The 16,373-nt window shown below is 39.5% G+C and overlaps 1 protein-coding gene across 4 annotated transcripts in view; it reads right to left on the bottom strand.

The window, feature by feature from the left end:
- pard3bb (par-3 family cell polarity regulator beta b) overlaps positions 1-16,373 on the bottom strand; it is a 259,283-nt gene that overhangs the window by 100,105 nt on the left and 142,805 nt on the right. For all 4 annotated transcript variants that reach the window (XM_042001255.1, XM_042001257.1, XM_042001254.1 and 1 more), the window contains one exon: positions 14,897-15,125. In XM_042001255.1, the coding sequence (XP_041857189.1) occupies positions 14,897-15,125 (229 nt within the window). The remainder of the gene's footprint in view (positions 1-14,896; positions 15,126-16,373) is intronic.

The raw sequence follows: 16,373 nt of genomic DNA, 5'->3' as shown, positions 1-16,373 counted from the left end.
CCCATAGAGGGGGACTCAATGGGCAATGAAGGGCTCCAATCATCTGTGTGCATTAACAGAATGTGTGTGTATTTGCTACACAGGGGACAAGCCTTGCTCTAATTATTGCTACCTACAGAGGCTTACCCTTTCCTTCAACTCTCACCAACCATAATTTACCCCTCCTTCACTACCTTTTCCTCAGCAGTCTTCCTATTCTCTCACTACCCTCAGTTCTAACTCTCTACCTTACCTTACTTTCACCCCCTTCATCTTTTGCATTTAGCACTTTTTCAAGCTTCCCTCTCAAATCTTTAAAACATCTTTCTCTTCTACCGCTCCATCTTATCAGTACAAAAAGATAAACGACACATGTAGCATGAACACCGCCACGAGCACAACCTCACCCTGCTAAAAATAATTTATTTAAATAATAAATATAATAGACCTCTTAATAAAATAATACAGGTATTGGATCGGTACTCTATCGGCAGATACCTAAACTCCAGGTATCAGAATTGATATGGAACAGGAATAAAATAGTATTGGAACATTCCTACTTGCAACCTCGAGAACAAGACCAAAGTTCTTGCTTCTTGCAGAGGACGTGACAAGCTTAACGTGACCACCTTAACTGTTGGGGGCGGCTCGTAACCCGCGGTCGTCTTGTAACCAGAGGGTTGCCGGTTCGATCCTTTGGCAAGTCGAGTTCATGTTGAGGTGTCCTTGGGCAAGATACCGAACCCCTAATTGCTACTGATGGGTCGTGGTTGAGCACCTTGCATGGCAGCTTCCGCCATCAGAATGTGTGAGTGGGTGAATGTGATGTATGATGTGAAGAGCTTTGGGTATCATTCTAGGTACAGTAAAGCGCTATATAAATACGGACCATTTACCATTTAACACCACTGACCAACCTTCAGACTCACTGGGAGGTTTTATCTCATCAGACGCGGTACTGGTTCCATCAGTGCATCTGATGCTAGATGTGTTTGGAGACTGCTGGTGGTAATTTGCTTTACAAACTGTGTGAAGAGAGATGAAAATGTAATGTCGGTGTACCTCTTTTCCCAGTAGCCACTTAACCATGAGGATGTTCATCCAGATGTATCATAACACCAGACTGCAGTCTCAAACCTACTTTTATATGATTTGAATTTCATAATTTGATTATTTTTACAAAGTGTATTCATTTAAAAAATTGGACAAACAGGTTTCTGTGACCATCTTAATTATTTTTCTTTTTAATTGATATCTTTTGATAGTCTCATGAATCTTTGTGGTCATTTTTGGGTGTTTACTGATGAAAAATTGAGACATCAGGCACATTCTTTCAGTTTACGAAAATATTGGTATTTACCAATCTAAAAGGAAAGATTTGAACAACTTCCTTGTCTACGAACAAGTTTATAAACTTCATGTAGTTTCCTAAAGAACTTCTTAAAAAAACATCTTAAGAATAAATTTAACTAGATTCATAAAAGAATATGACTGAATAAGGCCCATTGTTTTAATTCTCTAAAGTGTCAAGAATTACTTCCACAGTGTGCAACACTTAATGAGAATCATCTATAAACATGGACTCATCCAGTGAGCTGAAAATGCTGTAGCTTTGTAAAATCATGCAGGTATAGGCCAGATGCCTGGGCTGATGTTCATTCAAAACATCACACTGGTGAAAAGACTTTAAGTATTTTTAAATCTGCTGATATCCTGGCATTTTTATGCACAACAATCTTTACATTTAAGAAAAAAGGGTTGAATAAGTAAATACCTTGCTGATGAGAGATGTCAGGGAAAAATATTAAAACCGCTGAGTTGTCAGAAAGTCTACTGTAACTCAGATAATGACTCTTTACGGTTGTAAAGTGTAGCCTGCTCTGATGGATGAACAATTTTTGCTGACCTTGCAGATCGTAGTCAGAATTTGGCATCAAAAACACAAATTCATGGACTTACTAGTCTCAACAGTGCACCATGGTTGAGGTGAGAGTGGTATCTCAATGTTGGGAGTGTTTTCTTGGCAACACTTTGAGCCACCTCAGTGCTGATCAATCATTTAAATGCCACTGACTATCTGATTATCATTGCTGACCATGTGCATCTGTTTATGAATGAATGAAAAATACTTTATTAATCCCAAAGGGAAATTCAATATTGTAGTAGTAGTAATTTTTTAGTAAAACAATCACATTAATTAATTAAGGGCTTTGTTCTTCAGCCTGATAGCTGCTGGAAGGAAGGATCTTCTGTATCTCTCTGTCTTGCATCGGACTTGAACAAGCCTCCCACTGAACACACTCTGTTGTTTCGTCACGGCGTTGTGTAGAGGGTGTGAAGGATCTTCCATTATCTTCGTCAGCTTGTACAGAATTCTTTTTTTGATGATCAACTCCAGCGGCTCCAGAGTTACTCCAAGCACAGAACCGGCTTTCTTGATCAGTTTGTTAATTCTTTTCAAGTCTCTGGTTCTGATGCCGCTGCCCCAGCAGATTGCTGCAAAGCTGATTGCACTTTCAACAACAGACCTGTAGAACATTTGCAACATTTTGGTGCAGACGTTAAAAGATCTCAGCTTCCTTAAGAAGTAGAGTCTGCTCTGACCTTTCTTGTAAATGTACTCAGTGTTGCTTTTCCACTCAAGTCTGTTGTCCAGCTGAACTCCAAGGTACTTGTATTCCTCCACCACCTCCACCTCCTCTCCCATGATGGAAACACTTCTATGTGTGTTCTTGTTCCTCCTGAAGTCAACAATCATCTCCTTTGTTTTCTTGGTATTCAAGATGAGATGATTGTCACCGCACCATTTCACAAACTGACCGACCAGTTCTCTGTACTCTGCTTCTTGTCCATCACTGATACACCCAACAACTGCTGAGTCATCAGAGTATTTCTGCAGATGACAGAACTCAGAGTTGTACTGGAAGTCTGAGGTGTACAGCGTGAATAGAAATGGTGAAAGTACAGTCCCTTGTGGTGTTCCAGTGCAGCTGACCACCATCTCAGACACACAACCTTTCAGTCTCACAAACTGTGGTCTGTTTGTGAGGTAGTCGTAAATTCAGGTGGTTGTGGAGGGATCCACCTGGAATTTCTGCAGCTTCTCACACAGCAGAGCAGGCTGAATTGTATTAAAAGCACTTGAGAAATCAAAGAACATGACCCTCAAAGTGCTGCCTGACTGGTCCAGATGAGAGTGGGCTCTCTGAAGCAGGTATATGATGGCATCTTCAACCCCAAGCCCATTACGGTATGCAAACTGTAATGGGTCCTGAAAGGTCTTCACCTGCTTGCTGAGGTGAGCCAGTAAGAGTCTCTCCAGGACTTTCATGACGTGAGATGTCAGGGCGACTGGTCTGTAGTCTTTTGGTTCAGCTGGTTGTGGTTTTTTAGGCACTGGAACAAGGCAGGATGTTTTCCACAGCACCGGGATTCTTTTCTGGCTCAGGCTTGTGTTGAACAGGTGCTGGAGAATCGGACATAGCTGTTTTGAGCAGGTCTTGAGAACTCTGGGACTGACACCATCTGGACCTGCAGCCTTGTTCTGGTTCAGTTTCACCAGTTGTTGCATGACTTGGTTACAGGAGACAGACAGAGTGGAGGTGGAGGCAGAGGAGGTTTCAGGAAGTCCTAATGTGGAGGGAGATGAGGTTGTGTCCAGGTCCTTGACTGAGCTGCAGGGTGACAGAGTGGAGGTGTGACAGGAAAGCTGTGGGCTCATGGAGGGTGTGTGGCTAGTTGGGGTTGAAGCAGGAGGTGAGCTAAACCTATTGAAGAACATGTTCAGTTCATTCGCTCTGTCCAGACCTCCATCAGTCTGATCCTCCTTTATCCCGAAGCCAGTGATCTTCTTCATTCCTGACCACACATCCCTCACATTGTTTTTCTGAAGCTTACTTTCCAACTTCTTCCTGTAGTCCTCCTTGCACTTCTTCATTTGTGTTTTAAGTTGTTTTTGTGTGGACTTCAATAACTCCCTGTCTCCATCCCTAAAAGCTTTCTTTTTGATGTTCAGCAGCTTTTTCAGGTCACTGGTGATCCAGGGTTTGTTATTGGGGAAGCACCTCACTGTTCTTGTTGGAACGGTGCTGTCCACACAGAAGTTAATATAATCTGTCACACACTCAGTCATTATCATAACCAATGCAATCTTTTCGTTGCTACTGGTACTATGAAAATGCAGCATTTTACATTTTACAGGCTCCACCCACATTTTATATAGAGTTTCAAAGAAGACATTTGTCTGGTGACTGTAGTTTTGGAGCAACCCATTTACATCATGACTGGCATGGACATTTGGCAGTATGCTTCCTTACTGTAAATCATTAGATAATGCCTTCTTTAGCAAATCTGCTTGCTAGATTCCCCTGTGTTCACTGCATTCTCTCATGAAGGCTGATAACAATAAATGAATAACCATCTATAATATATATATATATATATATATATATATATATGAGTATATTTATACAACCACAAAGTCTATTTGAATACTTTTGAAGTCATAATAAAGGAAACACTTGTGAGATTTGTTGACGTGTAAATATTAATATATTTATTACTGGTAAAGAAAAACATCTAAAAACCCAAAGACTTTAGGATAAATATAAACATCTCTTTGACATCATGCAGCTGTAGCTCTAAGCTTCTATTGAATTATTGTATATATCTGAACATTATCTCTGCAGAGACCAATTCTGAGTAAAGCAGAACAAAATTAGAAATGTTTTAGTTCATGTTTCATTGCCAGTGAGCCCATTTACATGCACACCAAAACCCTGATAATTCCCAGATTATTCAAGTGATCATGTAAACAGCATAATCTGATTTCCTTTATCAGATAATGGGAGTTATCTGATAAAGAAAAATCAGATCAGCACACCTAGATTTCTCCCCAGTACTTTAATGTTTGTGCAAAAAAAACTGCATTGGTTTCATCTTTTTAATGCCTCAAATTAAAAAGATGGAGGCAACAGAGTCACATCATGCCAACACAGCGGGAAGATGGAGTATAAATAAGGTCAAACATGTATGTGTTCAGGCTTATATTAGCACAGCTAACGTTAAGACCGGATGCTTTAAAAAATAAGGAATTTGAGTATTACATCACTACCTATGTATGTAAGAAATCCAATGACGTACTGGAAAATGAAATTTTTTTAATGTCGCATTTCAGAAGCACATGTAGATGCATCAGTTCAAATTATCACAACTGTCTGATTACTCCCAGTTATCGGCTTTTGATGATCATGTAAACAAGCTCAGTGAGTTGTGGCATTTGCTAGATTGGACTAACCGGAGGGGCACAGCACATCTAGCAGCAGCTGAAAAAGCTGCATGCTGGCAGAAGTGATTACGTTTACTTATAGTCAGCCGTTAGGCGTCTAAATAGGCACAAGTTGCAGAACAACTTTAATCAGAATGTTCTTCAGCATCTCAGATGAGGATTTATGAAAAGTTCCTGAAAAGTTACAGCGTTGTCTGTCTCCCATCATCTTCATCAGAACTGTCCTCTTGTCAAGAAATGTTGTCATATGTATGTAAAAGACTTCAACAAAGACTTCCTACTAGTGTTTATAAGCTTTAAATCTAAATCTAAATCCACGTCTTCTCTTCTGCAGCTGCCTCAAACAACTTGTATTCTTCATTATACTCACAACAGTTAGCAAGAATGACAAACAACATGACGAAATAGGAAGTGAATTAGTTTGCTTTGGTATTTCTACACATCAAGGTGTTGAACAGCAGGCACAAAAAATATAATTTGCTTCATTTTTTCTTCTTTCAATCACTTTAAAAGCTCCCACAGCAGCCTGTCAGCATTTTCATTTTCACTTTTTAAATCATCTTTTGTCAAACAAAGACAATCATTTAAGTTATAAGCCATGTAGGTCTTTCCAGTGCACACTTTTATGTAAGAAAGATGATTTAGGGCACTCATTATCTAACTTTTTTTCTTCAATGATGAATTAAAAACTACAAAAAAAGGCAAAGTGTAAAAAAACCGGCCAAACTGAAGTGAACTTGATTTGATAAAGAGACCAACACACACGCAAAAACACACAAACACACACCGTGTCCAAACATCCAGACCACATTTTCAAATTTACAAGTAACATCATTATCACTTGAGCACTGCTTCACAAGGAATATCAGAGTAAGATTAGCAGCTGATTAGCAGCCAGTTAGGACGAATTCATTACCTCTTGTCGTGTCATTAGTGGGAACAGAATGGTGACTTATGAATATTAATGAGCTAACACCACAATCTGTATAGAACGATCTGTATGTATGGAAACTCATTTGCAAGTGAGAAACATACATCCAAGTTTCTTAAAGATTTGTTCCTTAACCAAAGAGAGTTAAGAGAGAGAGAAAAACAAACATTACACCATGTAGAGAAGAGAGTCTGTTTGAAGAACCAATAAAAACCCAGATGTGGAATGGTGAGCAGAAAGCTCAGACAACTGACATTTCTGTTGCTGAATAGCCCATAAAGACAAAACCTGCAAACATACAAGAAAAACATTCGTACAAACATCTGTGACTCTCTTCATTCTTTCCCTCTGTTCTCCACTCCCTCCTTCTGCCATGCTTTCGTCACGCCCCCCATCCCCACTGCTATCATTGGTAAATAGTTCCAGAGGGAATTGGTGATTGACAGGTGCGTAACAATGAGGAGTACAGACGCACACACACATGCATACAAACATTAATGATTGGCAGGCGTGACATCAGTCAGTGACATCCCAATGACGTCCTGTCATGATGTTTGATTGGCAGTGTCCGTCCCCTGTTTCAAGCATGTGCTCTCTCATTATGAAACAATGACAAGCAAAGCCTGGTCAGAAGACGGAAGAAGCTTTTTATTTATGCATTTTTTCTACACCAACAATCTGAAGTCGTTTTTCCAGAACACAGTTTTCAATCCACACAAACCCTGACCTGATTATTTGACTTCTATCGTCCAAAATCCATTAGAAAGCACCTCTAGATATTGATTTATATTTATGTAATTAACTAGTTTCCCTTGTTTTTAGTAATTTTGCAGAGATTCCTCCTGGACTTTTTTGAACTGTGGGGGAGGGCTTTGCTTTTCTCTCCTGCCACACCTTCCTGCTTGACCCCTCCACTTTTCTCCCCCCGCTAGTCTTTTTATGAGACCTATTTCATGAACAGCTGATCAAGCTGGTACGAAAATGTATACATCACGACACCGCCGCATGCACAACCCCGCCCTGTCACGGACAAAGCTTCATGAAATAACCGGGTCAATTGATTATTGGGCATAAAGAAACAGAACCCCCTGCAGTAATCCCCATCCAGTCATGGACGAAGCTTCTCGTAGAGGATGAATTGACCGGATCAAAACTAATTGTTTTCTTGAGATGGGTCTTACTTAGTACTGAGTACAGTTACTCCGCTCTGTCATCTCTTTGCCTCCACTTGAGCGAGCCACAGTAGAACCTTGAGAGGAAGTTGAGACTAGCTCGTTTTTCAAAATGAAGTTATTTCCAGGGCAGTGTCACATTTCCTGGGTACAATTTCACACTCTTATTATGTTCAGTAAATGTGTGCATATATACACTTTATGTTCTTATGGATCCATTCATACAATATAACTTATATGTGTAACATCGGAAAAAAAACAACATAATTCTGAAGGCATGGCGGCTTTTATTTTGCTGTGATGGTGCACCACCATCATTTACATGTAGCGGAAACACTGTTTTATTAGCTTTCCCTGTAATTATTTGTTTCTGTATGTTTATTTAGTTCAATTGTGTTTCTTCAGTGGAAGCAATTGTCTAATGATTCTATTTTTTATTTCAATAAAAAGAAAAAGAAAACATACATTAACCAATTAAAAATATTATTATGATTTGTCAGGTAAGACAAAGTGACACTGTGTGACTCACTGCCACACTGAGTAACAACACCATGAGTTGAAGTGGAAAGTTTTGCTTTTTAGGGTTAATGTTTATAAGCACATACAATCCTGAAGCTGAATCGCCTGTCTTAATACTGCCTGGCCTTGCTGGCTCATAGGCTTAGCAGTAACAGATCAATTTCAAGCCCCCTGTGCCGTCTCTATTCTTTAACTTGTGACACAATGAGCAAAAAACTCTGTACCAGCTTAAAAAGACATCCCGCATGTAAAAATGTTTGCTACCAGGCCTAAAACGTACCATATTATGTAAATTCATGAAAATGTAGCTACTCTATGTTACCGTGACCTGGTTACAGAATAACAATATACAGATCCGAGTTAGCATAAACCCGTCTCATTCTCAACTGCGAGTCAGATATTTTCCCCATCCTAAAGGTCATTAGTGATTTTTTTATTCTTCAGTTAAAATGAAAAGTGCCAGAAATAAATCAGCCAGCATCAGAACTGATAAAGAAGTAAAGTTACCTTGCAAAACCATTACAGTGTCCTCACAGGCATCCCATAATGCATCCTGTAGCCAGGTCTTTCCAGGGTAAGGAACACACACAGACCCAGCCATCCACATGAAGTAATCAAAAACAAGAGTCATCAGACCAGACCACTTTGTCCCATTACCCCATGGTAGCTTTCAGCTGTGGATATGGGTAAGCATGAGCACACTGACTGAGCTGCAAAACCTCATACGCAGATGTTTTTTTTTTTTATAGGAACCAGCAGCATAAAATCTGTTCGCAATCTGAGCTACAGTAGCTCTTCCACTGGATCTAACCACATATGCCAGCCTTCACTTACTATGTGCATCATTGACTGTTGGCTGCCTATAACTCTGTCACTGGTTCACAGGGTTTCCTTCCTTGGACCTCCTTTGTTAACTTCATTTGCCCATTTTTTTTTCTCTTTTTCATTAACTTATTACCTAAAATATCCCACTCACTGTCAGGAATCATTGTGATGAAACAATCAATGTTTTTCACTTCACTTGTCAGCATTCCTAACATTATGGTTAATTGGTGCATATTTAAAAAGTATGACAGAGGGAAGGGAGCACCTGCTGCAGAAAGGACCGACCATGAAACAATTAATCATTTCAGATCAGCTGGTTTCTCTGGCAACAAGTAGCATGTTTCTGAATGTACTGATTTATTATGATTAATAATAAGCTTCGAAATAATAGGGAGACAAGTAACTGCTTTCTTTAATGTCTGAAAAAAAGTCTTACAGACAATATATTTAACAACACCAACAACTCAGAGATTAAGCTCTGATGATCTACAGTCCAACGTACGTTCTTCTTCTGTATGCTTCAGACTAAATTACTGGTGACAACCTCCTAAAGGCATCATTACCCAAACATAGATGAAAAGCACCAATCAGAAAAATCTTTTTCAGATGATACAGACTTCACCATCAACCCAAGTCCATTCCCCCTTCAACCTTTTCATCTATGCACCACACACACATTGCAAAACACATAGGCACAGACAGACTTGGGCTAATAGGCCTCGCACAAAGCTCGACCATTACACATCCCACAATGGAGCTAGTCGGTCCTAATGGGCTCCATCGTAGTGATGGGCTAATAGTCCCAAAGATGGAGCACTTTTAGTCTAACAGTGGTGCTGCCTGTTGGAGAGCATGGAGGTAGAGGGAGAAGAGCAGGAAGGACAAAATGAGACAATAGGAGGGAGAATGTAATTACAGGCACCAATAAGAGGTAAAGAAAAGAGAGCAGACTCAAGGCTCAAAAGCTCTTTTGGTTGGTGGATGCATTTGTAATTATGCTGCTTTTTTGGGGGGTTTTAAGTTCTGCTGGGGTAATAGCACTAAAACACACAGATACACACACACACACACACACACACAAACAGAGCAGCAGGGCGATCTGTAAGTACAGCAGTGCATGATTATAAGCCAGCAGGCACCCAGGAATTCATTTCCATAGATTCATCATAAATTTGTACTACTAAAGCCGAAAATGAGCAGCATGCACGCATATTTGCAACACAAACAACACATGACAAAAACATGACACACTGGCAGCGGCGGTGCCTGTCCCTCTATCGTTTTGCTAGACCTTGTCCTTTCCCAGCCTCACCTGAAAGACTGCCATATTTTCATTTGCACAGAGGTCCCTCTCCCTCCCTGCCCTTTTCACAGCCAGCCAAACACACACACAGAAGACAAATCTGCACAAAAAAACCACACTCTCCAAAGAAGTTAATTACTTGTGTGAAGCATCAAGTTAAGGGTGTATGCTTGCATAAAATAAATGTTCTGTAAATATCAAACTTAATGAGCTGTTAAAGAGAAAAAAATTCTGAGGAGAGGGTCACAACTGCAGCACAAAAACACACATCCACCACGTGCCAACTATATGACAACCATCTGACTGTGTGACCAATCATGTTTAATCATCATATGAATATTCATGGTGGTGAGATGCTTACCACACTGCGCGCACGCACACACACAGATGACTGGCATATCTGATTGGCAGGTGGCAACAGTTCAAATGACAGCGCCATCTGTCCACGTTAAAGGGCACTTTAAGCAAACATTAAGCGTCTGACTTCTATACTGTATTACCGTAATTATATTACTGCACTGTTTAACTGTCTTTGTTCAGATAATAAACTCTGGGGAAAACGTACTGAAGAGACATTTACAAAGGACAGATTCCGACAACAATACCAGTGAGCGTCTTTGCAGCTGGTGCATGAACAGAAAAATAACACAACAGTTGATAAAGAGATCCTGTATGTAAGTGAAACAACTGATGACAGACACGAGAATTTACTACTATACTGCACAACCAGATACCTAGGAGTAAGGTCTGGTGTCCCACGCTGCCTCTCCTCCAGACCATTAGGCCAATCAAAGGTGCCCTCAGATGAATATGACAAATCAGCAGCTCAGCCTAGATTGAACTATACTGAATAGCTCCAATTTGCCCTCTCAGTCTACCACCATTACATGCAATCAAATGCAGATAGGAGCGGGAGCTGAAGGGAGCAGATGGATATGAAAAATTGGAATGATGCAAAGATCAGGGGGGTAGGAGGAGAGAGAGGATGAGGGGGGTATTACAGAAATATAACTAGAGAGAAGGATAGAAAGGGTGAGATTATCTGAGGGCTCTTATCAATACTCTTATGGTGATGAACGATGAGGTGTAGAGGAAAGGTCTATAAACATCCTTGGGTATTAAATAGGGTTTCTTACAGCACTTGTGGCTAAATGTGATGGGGCTAGTTACATGAAAGGATATGTTCATAGAGAAACTGGAATTACGTTAAACTGGAATCGATGTGTAGAAAGACAGCACAGCTAGACAAGAGTTTAGGAGGCAGGTAAAAGAAGGAGAAAGAAAGATGGCTAGACAAAACAAAGGCAGAGATACAGACTGCGCCAGAGAAAGACAGCAGTGTTGCCAAGTCTGCCTGTTATAAGAGACTTTGGGCTTGTTTTTCTGTGAAGTCGCCTGAAAATGTGGTCAGTTGCGAGTTGCAGGTTTTTGGGCTTGTTTTCCTGAGTGTAGCTGCTTATGAAGTCCCCCTGATTCTGTCACAGCTGTCCACAATAAAGCAATAACCCATGGACGAGAAATGGGAACGTGAACACAACGGTCCTTTTTTTCATGAAGTAGTGTCAACAGCTCTGTTTCCTTGGTTACCATGGCCGTCCGAACTGGCATTCACCTACCCACATGTGAACACAACTTCACTTGACAGAGCAACAGTGACAATGCCTGTGCATAAATAGTAAATATGTAAAATATCTATAATAACGAGTAGGGAGAAGTGTATCCATGAGGCTGATGGACATCACTTTCACTGTCTCATAACAACATGAAGAGGAGACAGTTTTTGTTTTAGGTTTTACCCCAGGTCTTTGAGATCAGTCATGCATGTCTCATTTTAATTAAAGTTTTACTGAACATCCAGACTGTATGTACTATATATATATATATATATATATATATATAGTATATATATATAAATATGCATGCACCGTATATATTTGGAGATAACCAAACACTGCATATCAGCACAAACACCACACACCATCTGTCAAATATATTGTTGGAGGGCTGATGATTTGGGCCTTTTAAGGGAATCACAGGACCCGAACACCTTGTAGTCACTGAGCTGACCAACAACTGTTTACCAAAATCTGTCTAAGCCATCAGCTAAAGCTTGGCTGAAATTTGGCAGGTAACTGGATAATAATCTCAAACACAGCAGCAAATCTACAATAGCTAAGAAAAAACATATGGTGTTGCAATGTATCAGTGTAAGTGATCTGTGCATAGACAAATATTTCTGATCTTCAATGAACTGAAGAATGTAAAGCAGAGTGGACCAAAATTCCTCCCATGTCAAAATAGGGTACAGAGACATTTTAAAACATTTGGTAAATTACAAACAAGTACATTTGTAAGACCTAGAAAATTAAGGTTAACATATTTTTATGAATTTGGATCCAGAAGCAGAACAGTGGATCTGCTACTAAGACTTCATTTAATTATTTAGAATTAAATAAATAAATATACTTATTTTTATTATATTAATTATTTTTCTGTAACTTTCTGAGGCTTATACCTCAGAAGCTAACAAACACAGGAACAAGCAGGCGACGCAGGTTACCTACATGATGCCATAAAAACCAATGGCTCTTTGTTCTGTATAAGTACTCTCCATCATATTCATCCGCTTCTCTTTTAGTAAACAAAACTAAATTGCCACAATTATTAAAAGGTCTACAGGTTAGCTGCATTATGAAGAAAGCATTCTAACATCTGAGAGGAGAATAAATCTGCTCACCACCAGAATAATTTTTACTAATGACGAAATACCGAAGGTATGAGACAGAAAGTGTACTAAAATGAGCACAATGGAAACAAGGTGGACAAGAAGGAATTGAAAAAGGTGGTTACTTCCAAAGAAACAGCTTTCAACTAATTCAATTAAGTAAAATTGAGCACATTAGTATAACTGCCTAATATTTCACTTTTAATAACGTGTAATTTTGAGATATAATCGTTGTGATAAACTGTGACTTTGAAATCTGGAAGTGTTTTTCTGTGTTCTGGTTCAAACAGGCCGCTTTTATAAGTATATTTTCAGCAGCTGCAGCTATAATTCGCAGATTTAATGGCTCACAAGTGTTTTTCTCAAGATTAGTATCTATGTAATGGTCATGTGAAATCCCACTTCACAAACAACCACAGTAAAGAAGGGGAGAAAAAAACTGTTATGAGGTAGCAATTAAAGAAGGGAGTACAAATGATTCGTAGAAACACTTTGCTCCATTCATGCTGTTTTTCTTTGAGGGCTCCATTCACACTGGAAAATATGTACTTTCAAAGTTAATCACAGAAAATAGCTCTGGCAGATAATTTTCAGCTCCTCTTAAGGAAACTGGGGCACCACTCAGAGTTGTCTGTATCTGGGAACATATGAGAGGGCTTCAAAAAAGAAAGGCTACAGTTTCAGGCTTCAGTATTTACATTTTGTCTAATACAGTATGAAACCAGGAGGTTACAAAAATAATAATAGTAAAAATTGTGTACATACTTGAGGGTAAGACACTTCTTGGATTTTATTTACAGACATGAACACCCATATTTCGGATAAATACACTACACACTGCAGAGCTACAAACTCTGGCTGAAGATCAGGCTGCATCAGGAAGGGAAAATGGAAAAGTTTTAAATTGTTTAGCAGTGATTTAAAACAGGAAAGAGCTGAGAGCTGAATGTGATTAGCAAGCGAGGGGGTTCAGTTGAAGAAAGACTGACAAAAACAGATTTCTCTTTCCACCTTGGCAAAGATACAAGAGTTTAGCATCTGAGGTACAGTTATTTTATTCTGCAGCCATTTAGCAGATGCTTTTCTCCAAAGCAACTTAACTCTGAGTAAGGAGGTGGTTAGGCACCAGCATCTTGCCGAATTACACCTTCTTGTAACATGTCCCTTGTGGGATTCGAACTCGGGTCTCCTGGATGGGGGGCCGGATGTCCTGCCTACTGAACCATCCAGCCACAGAAAAAAAAAAAAAAACAATGATGGGACCAAACTGCAAAGACTGCAACCCCAATGGTTGAACATTTCTTTAAGGGCCTAAATGCTGGTTACAAGCTGACAACCAGTCAAAAAGTCCCAACTTCCCTGTGAATATAAAATTAAATGATTTATTATTTAATGACTTTGGAACAAAGCCTTATAAAAGGCATTCTTAGAACCAAAATACTGTATTTTGTGTTAATTTTACAAAATAATTGTTTTATCAACAGTTATGTTCTTTGAAACTTGATCCAATCAGACCTAATTTAGTTGTGTAAAAAAGGCAGGATGCATCAGGCATTATTGAGCCATTTTCACCACGCCTTGCTTGAGTTTTGTGTAAAATTTTAGTTTTAGGGAATGTTCAGGCTCCCAAATAAGCAGTTCATTTGGCAGAAAAACAATAATAAACATTTTAATTCCAATAGGCCTTTGCATCGTCTCGGTGCTTGGACGTCATTATCGAAGTAAGCAAGCAAAACATTGAAAGTTACAGGCAAAAGTTAGAACTCGGACTGACTTTTACTGGCTGGAAAAAGCGCAGAGAAGAGACAGGATGCAGAACAGGTGTTGAATTAGCCAACATTAGGGGGCAGTACAATGTGAAGATGTGCCCAATTTCAGTAGTGTTGCTTTGATCTGAGATGAATAACAAGAACTGAACTGAAGAAATGCATCAGTCTGAGTCCAGTCAATAACAGATTAATAGGTGTGTTTTCACCTTGGTGGAAAAAAAGACTTAAAACATTAGAGTAAAACTTTAGGGGGCAGGGCCATAGCAGAGTGGGTCATCCCATCTACACCCAGTGCTGAGGCTGCAGTGGGAACACATGCCATCACAGCATGGTGTGGCTAAAGCACACCAAACACAGTAAAATGGAAAAAAGGAGCCTTTACTCACCTCAACAGGCCAAAGCCTATTTTCTTAGTCTTCTTTTCCGTCTCCTCAGGCTCCTCTGCTTTCTTCTTCTCCTTCTCTTTTCCTTTCCCTTTGTTCTTTTCTTTCTTCTTAGTTTTTGCTTTCTTTTTCTTGTCTTTTTTGCCTTTCTCCTCTGTTTGATCACCAACCCCCTGGCGGGATGAACTACTTGCAGGGGTGTCACGGCCTGAACTCAGCTCTGAACCTTCATCTACAGGAAATGAAGGAATAAGAGAAAGATGGGGATTAGAGGGAGTGGATGGAGCAGGAATGTTTTAAATAGGAGTAAAAGCAGCAGGAAAATGAAAAAAGAAAAAAATCCAAGTCGTGAAGGTGAACATGATGGAGGCCCGACATTAAAGATAAAGGATTAAACTCTGAAAGACAGTTTAGCAGCATAACTTTTTATGGATGTCTTAACTGTAAAATCTGGAAACATGTCCTAAACCCCACAGGAAATATTTATAATGTACAAAAGAAAGGCCACACATAGGAACCACTATGACACAACAATGTCCATATAAATAAACAGCTCAAACTGCTCCACGTCTTCAAAGCATATTTATCAACCTTACAGTGAGCTAAATAACATTTAGAAATAAGACAATAAAAATGTTCAAAGCCTAAACTGCGATGCTTCATTACTTCATGGACAGACTGGAGGTTTGGCCTTGAATAACAATGATCTCACACACAAGCTTGTACAGCTATCCTTATCAGGACACTGTATTGATTTTCCATTCATAACCACAGCCTAACCCAAACCTTGGACCTGACTGTGATTACAACCAGTTTACGGCAAATCCTAGCCTTCACACATAAACAGGACTTCAGAGACGAGGATTGGATTTTGGTTCCCATAAGGAGTACCAGTCCTGACAAGGTCAGTAATTATACCGGAAAAGGTCTGAATGAGATGACAAAAACAAGGGCAGGAGTACACACACATACACAGACTATTCATCAGACTTTATGAGATAACCAAACCAAATTAGTTACTTCAATTGAGATCTAATTTTGTGTGGATATTCACTTCAGCCTTAATTACAGAAACTGTCTACCAGCAGAATGGAAACGTGTGTGCCACGAGTGTGTGTGTGTGTGTGTGTGTACTTATGTGTTAGCCTTACATTTAAAGGCTCACGCTAATTCTCATCCTCCTTGTAGGGGTTGAAAACTCCTAACAACCTCAGTGACAACAGATGTGAGCCTCCTCCACTCATTTATGTCCTTATTCTTTAAGGAACTGACTTTACTGTTTTATAAAATCTGCATCTACCAAATTTTTATTTATTTATTTATTTTTTAAAATTAGGACAGTGTGGGCTGAGCTCTCAATAATTATGTTTTCAAGGAAGCGTGTTGGATAAGTTAAGTGATACTGAAGAGTTAGCGTTGTCTAGTCATGACATCAGCTATTTCTTTACTCTTCCCAGCAAAAAAAATAAAGAAAAATATT

Source organism: Melanotaenia boesemani, chromosome 12 (assembly GCF_017639745.1).
Source record: "Melanotaenia boesemani isolate fMelBoe1 chromosome 12, fMelBoe1.pri, whole genome shotgun sequence".
NCBI classification, from domain to species: Eukaryota; Metazoa; Chordata; class Actinopteri; order Atheriniformes; family Melanotaeniidae; genus Melanotaenia; species Melanotaenia boesemani.
The sequence above is the reverse complement of the archived record's forward strand: the minus strand, read 5'-3'. Positions and strand labels throughout refer to the sequence as shown.